The sequence below is a fragment of the Takifugu rubripes genome, chromosome 9, assembly GCF_901000725.2.
Source record: "Takifugu rubripes chromosome 9, fTakRub1.2, whole genome shotgun sequence".
Classification (NCBI taxonomy): domain Eukaryota; kingdom Metazoa; phylum Chordata; class Actinopteri; order Tetraodontiformes; family Tetraodontidae; genus Takifugu; species Takifugu rubripes.
In genome coordinates, this window is record NC_042293.1 from 4,635,657 (window position 1) to 4,640,743 (window position 5,087).

A 5,087-nucleotide genomic window follows, 5' to 3' on the forward strand; every position below is an offset into this window, starting at 1 on the left:
CTAAGTTGATAAAGTCTCCCAGACCAGAAATTCTCTTGATAAGCACTTTTTTCTGTTAAGTATAATCTAATCTAATTAAACCCTTTCAAAAGCAGGACATAATTATCCTAGGAATATAGTGTTCCTGAAGGGTTAGTGTGTGGCTGCACACAGTGAGATGCTCCTCCTTGCTGATGGCCATGTGATACAGTTCAAACACAAGTCGATAGGGAGGAAGGACAATCTTACCTTCCTCAATTTGCAGTGTGAAGGGGAACAAGATAGGACTTTTTTTTCTAGATTAAGAGGTGAGTAAAAAAGAAGGCTGCAATAAACTGCTGGAAATGTGGAACAGAAGTAATGCGGAGGAAGAGTCCATCATGGTTGAAGAAAAGGAATCTCAACAGAACCAAAAATTAGCCCATTCTATTGAAGAAATCTTAAGGAGACCCACTTGTGTTAAGGAGACAAGAATTCTCCGTAACTTTGCTCTTATCAAGGAAAACACCAGAACATCTACAGGTATCGTTTTCTTAGCTCTTTTCTGCATAGATGTCAATAGAAAGAGAATACAGCTAACTTTTAAAAAATTTTATTTCGACAGACATATCACCAGTCAGGCTAGAGTCTCCAAAAGCCAGCACAGACAGCACCAGTGCGTGTTTTATGTTTTTTTTACTTTTGAGTCAAAGGGTTAAAGCTCAACTCACTATGGTGGCTGCATGTTCTGAATATGCTGATGCATGTGATGATGGTTCTGTCACAGACAAACTAAGGAAAAAGAGACAAACAAGGGTCACATTTGCACCATTCCAGGTGCAGGAGCTGGAGAAGGTCTTCCAGCAGACTCACTACCCAGACATTAAATCCAGGGATCAGTTAGCCTCCCACCTGCATCTAACGGAGAGTCGCATACAGGTAAGACACACGCAAATAAACTCAAGGCGTGGAAGTGACTAGCTCAGAAAAGAAATCATGAAAAAAAAAGAAATCATGATTAAAAATATGAATTGATTTTCAATTGAAATTCAGCAAAAGTCCTTGCTGGTGTGTTAAAAGAGGTCTGGAGGGGCCGCTGCCCTCTCAGTTAATCAGAAAACCTATCAGAGGAGAGCTGTGATATCAACAGGTTGATTGTGATTGTGAAGGAGTTTATTTTCTGGATTTTTGAACAGTCATTTTGTTGGTGATCCACCTGTTGCTGATCCATCACAATGAGCCCTAAACTGTGAAAACAGGATTTAAACAGACATAGAACTAAATTTGTTGGCTCTGTGATATCAAGCTGAATAGCTATTTGGACAAGGCTATATTGTCATCGACTGCAGCTTGAATATATTCACAAAGAAAATAATTCACTGGGTCAAAAATATGGGAAGGTCTTACAGGGCAGTATAAAAGAAAAACAATTACTAGCCAATTAATAAATCAGCTGAACACAGTATTTGGTTTCATTCACAAAATTTCCAGGTAAAAACTGCATTAAGATAAATTTCTATTTTTATTGTCAATGTATTGAATTTCCTATATGTTGAATGTCACATTATGGATTTAGTGGTTGCTCAATAGAGCAACACTGAATGGCTTAACAGTGTTAAGCCATTGCTTATTACAGAGTCAAATCTGGTGTCTTTAGGGGAAAATAACCAGAATTTAGTTTAGAATTCCAGCCACAGTCGCTTACATTTGGTCACATCCGAGCCTCTGGCCCCATCAGACCTGACCCCAGTGCTATATCGGTATCATATTAAGATAAAAATGAGTGAATTTTTAACCCAGTGGATCTGGTGCATGAGATCACATAATCTGACAAAAGGGCGATAACAAAATATCTCTGCAAATAGGAGAAACAACAAGTTAAAATCTTGGAAAGTTTTTCCAGTTTCAAAAGTTTTTCCATGCTAAAGTTAACACAAGAGTTAATGTTTGTGCATGGGCTTGTCTGCTGATTAATTTAATATTTTTAAACTGATGTTTGTGACTCGAGGCTTATATATACAGAATGATGTCTTTTTAAGTTTGTAAGACGTTTATGATTTGCCAAAGCTTTTAAGGAGTATTACTGAAAATAAACGGGCCAGTGGGATGAATCATGCTTAATATTTCACCCCAAGTCCTGCAATTTGTCTCGACAGGTGATCCAGCTACAACAAAAGTCTTAAAATAATTTAAAGCTTTTCCCTATACTGTATTATCATATTGATACAATACAGTACACTGAGTTTCTGATAGTCTGATACAGTATATATTTGTGATGTTTGTGCTGCAGATTTGGTTCCAAAACCGTAGAGCTAAGTGGAGGAAGGCTGAAACACTCAAGGATCTAGAGGTGATGACTGAGCAGCAAAGATATTTAGCCGTCCAGTTTCCACTTTACTATGAGGTGACAGAATTAGGAAAAAATCAGTTTACATGCACCATGAACACAAGTGTTCATCTGTGTTCATGGTAAATGGTACATGGTACATGTGTTATCATGTTATCATTCTCATCACATGTCGCATCTATTCCAGGAGCCACAGTTGCACACAGGCTGCTGGCTACCCTGTTGTCTCCCCAAACCCCTCCAATCAAGACTGTTTGTCATCAACAGCCACCTCGGTGACTGCCACACCTTTCCTCCATCACCGGACCCTGGTTTTTACTGGGCCAAAAGATAGCATCGTACCAGCTCACCAACACAGACAACATTTGTACGTGGGTACAAAGGGAAAATTTGTAAATTGTAAAGTGTAATTGAAGGAATCAGTACTGTAATATCTTTTTGCACAACGCTAAATAAAAAAACTTCTGGAGCATTTCTATTGTCTTAAGTTAAATGTACACTGCATTCTGCTTCTTGTGTTAGAGCCATGTTTGTCGGAGGGCATTTCAAGTTTTTCATGACTACATACTTCCTTGTCAGAGATAAGATACAGTGTTACCATAAACTGTCCTCATCTGTTTGACTTTCTGACAACCTGTTCTTATCTTAATTTGGCCTCATAAGTCAGGGTTATGGGAAGGCCACCCAGACCAAGTTGCTCTGCATGAGCAAGTTGCTGTTCAATGTCATTAAAGGGGATTAGGCCAATTTCGATTACGGTGTATGTCAACACAATTTTAAGTATACACATACATTTTTAATAACCTAATATTTACAATCTTGTATTCTTAAATGTTGAGATTTTGTGTGAGAATTGTGATCTGAAATCATATTTATTTTGGCCTTTTTTCTGTAAGGATTTATCAACAACACCCCTCCTTTCAAAGAACTGTTACATAGGCCACTTTTCAAATAATTGGCAATTATATAAAACGATAATACAACATCATCTTAAGTGTCAATATCATAACTGATTGAATTTAACAAGCCTCTGAGGGCAGTTAAACTTTTCACCTCTGTCTTATCATTCTTTATTGCATCTGTTTGCTGATATTTTATCTGGCTCCTGCTGCAGGGGCTGGGTCACGGAGAGTACAAGACAATGAAAAAGCTCAAACAAAACACCTTGGACCATTTGTGTAACTTTATATTTACAATGGTTCTCTATAGGTGTATTATAGTCTGACAAAACAATCAAAGCAGGTAACAATTGACAAAAACCCAATGGTCCAATGGCCCTACCCATAACATCTGATATTATCTGAGGATAATCGATAACTTAATAACTACAGTCAAACTCACTACCACCTACATAGCTCTACTAGCTCGATCAGTGCATTCACATGCATGATTTGAGCGAGCCTTGCTCAAATTATGACTTTGTCGGAATTTGGTTCTTGTCCCAATTTAGCTGCAATGGACAAAATCAAATAACTGATTGAAAGATGTCCTCCTTCTCAACACTAGGTAGCAATATGCATCTTTTCAGCAGGTTGATATGGCCCCTTTTCCAGTTAATCTATTATATTACATAATAAAGAACTGGAATCAAATGGGAGAACAGTATTTTGACCAAAAGGAAGATGGATAATCCTACAGCATTGCTCATCTAGTACTTATTGTGTATATAAGACACATGCTATCCCTTGTGGACATATCTATTTCAATAGACAGAAACACTTTATGTTCAGGCTTAGAATCTGATTGTTGCCGACTGTAACTGGATGACAGAAGTGCTTGCAAATGCATTAGTCTGACTGGTGTCTGTGCTCCCCATATCTAAGACATGAAGATAAAAAATTAGACAATGTGCATGCTCCACAACAAGGGAACAAAAACATCCAGGAAAACCAGTTCACACACTATGAACAAACTACATTTCTGTTTGAAAAAAATTTGAATTTGAAAAAAAAAAATGCTCTCATGGAGCGATCAGTGGATCCTGATTAGAAGGGACGAGGTAATTAGTTTCCAATCCCAGGGTTGTATCACTGCTTCTCTAAGCCAGTACCTGTAAGATAATCAACATTTTTAAAAAAAAAAATCTTATGTCTTTCTTCATCAAGAAAAAAGTTTTCCCCAGAAATTGTTGTAGTACTTTAAAAAGCCTCTAGATGGTAATCAAGAACCGTTTTCTAAAAAGAAATGCACAAATTAAAAGAGAGAATTAATCTACTATTTAAAAGAGCACCATATATTGGTGATAATCACCTGTAGGTGCTGTTTTTCATTACAACATTGTATTTTCTCAGGTTAAACCTGAAACTTGAAACACTAGTGGGAAAAGTACTACTTAATCGGTACTAAATAAACAGTTAATAGATGATTAGCCCAGCTATGACCCAAAAATTAAGATTAGGATTCAATTAGAAATTGACAGTAGCTCTGGCCTATGCAGATGACAGAAATATTAGTCTGGTTAAATGCATGCTGAAAATATTAGTGTCCACTTTTTTATAATTTTTGTAGTTTATAATTTCTAAAGGAATTAATAAAACTAGTAACACTAGTAATAAAACTGCATTCAATATTCAACGAATTGTCAGTTAAATACAACTAAAAAAAGTATAAAAACAACATAAGTAAGATGTTTGTTTTCATAGTTGCTTTAGTGCAAAAGTGTACTTAAATCATTACGGTATTTATCGATCATTATTACGGTAGGTGGGTTTTGAGTTTTTCCCCTCTGTCGCCGACAGGTGGCGCCATCTCACTCATGAATAAGCAGTTGTGTTTTGCTGAG

The 5,087-nt window shown here is 36.8% G+C and overlaps 1 protein-coding gene across 4 annotated transcripts; it reads left to right on the top strand.

The window, feature by feature from the left end:
* Positions 1-199: 199 nt before the first annotated feature.
* LOC115251044 (intestine-specific homeobox-like) lies at positions 200-2,778 on the top strand. 4 transcript variants are annotated; one of them, XM_029841893.1, is made up of 5 exons: positions 200-501; positions 584-634; positions 746-897; positions 2,249-2,362; positions 2,493-2,778. In XM_029841893.1, the coding sequence occupies exons 1-5, from the start codon at positions 324-326 to the stop codon at positions 2,637-2,639; spliced, it is 642 nt and encodes a 213-aa protein (XP_029697753.1). In that variant the 5' UTR covers positions 200-323; the 3' UTR covers positions 2,640-2,778. The 4 variants fall into 4 exon arrangements, with proteins under 4 accessions (XP_029697753.1, XP_029697755.1, XP_029697756.1 ...); XM_029841895.1 differs by having other exon boundaries at positions 2,249-2,308; XM_029841896.1 differs by having other exon boundaries at positions 2,249-2,308; positions 2,573-2,778.
* The last annotated feature ends 2,309 nt before the right edge of the window (positions 2,779-5,087 follow it).

What these genes read in the sequence shown, in the direction of transcription:
- LOC115251044 (XM_029841893.1), top strand. Translation starts at nt 324, where the DNA reads ATGTGGAACAGAAGTAATGCGGAGGAAGAGTCCATCATGGTTGAAGAA. An exon ending in AGCCAGCACAGACAGCACCA is followed by an intron (nt 635 to 745) that starts GTGCGTGTTTTA and finishes GTTCTGTCACAG; the next exon opens with ACAAACTAAGGAAAAAGAGA. An exon ending in TAACGGAGAGTCGCATACAG is followed by an intron (nt 898 to 2,248) that starts GTAAGACACACG and finishes TTTGTGCTGCAG; the next exon opens with ATTTGGTTCCAAAACCGTAG.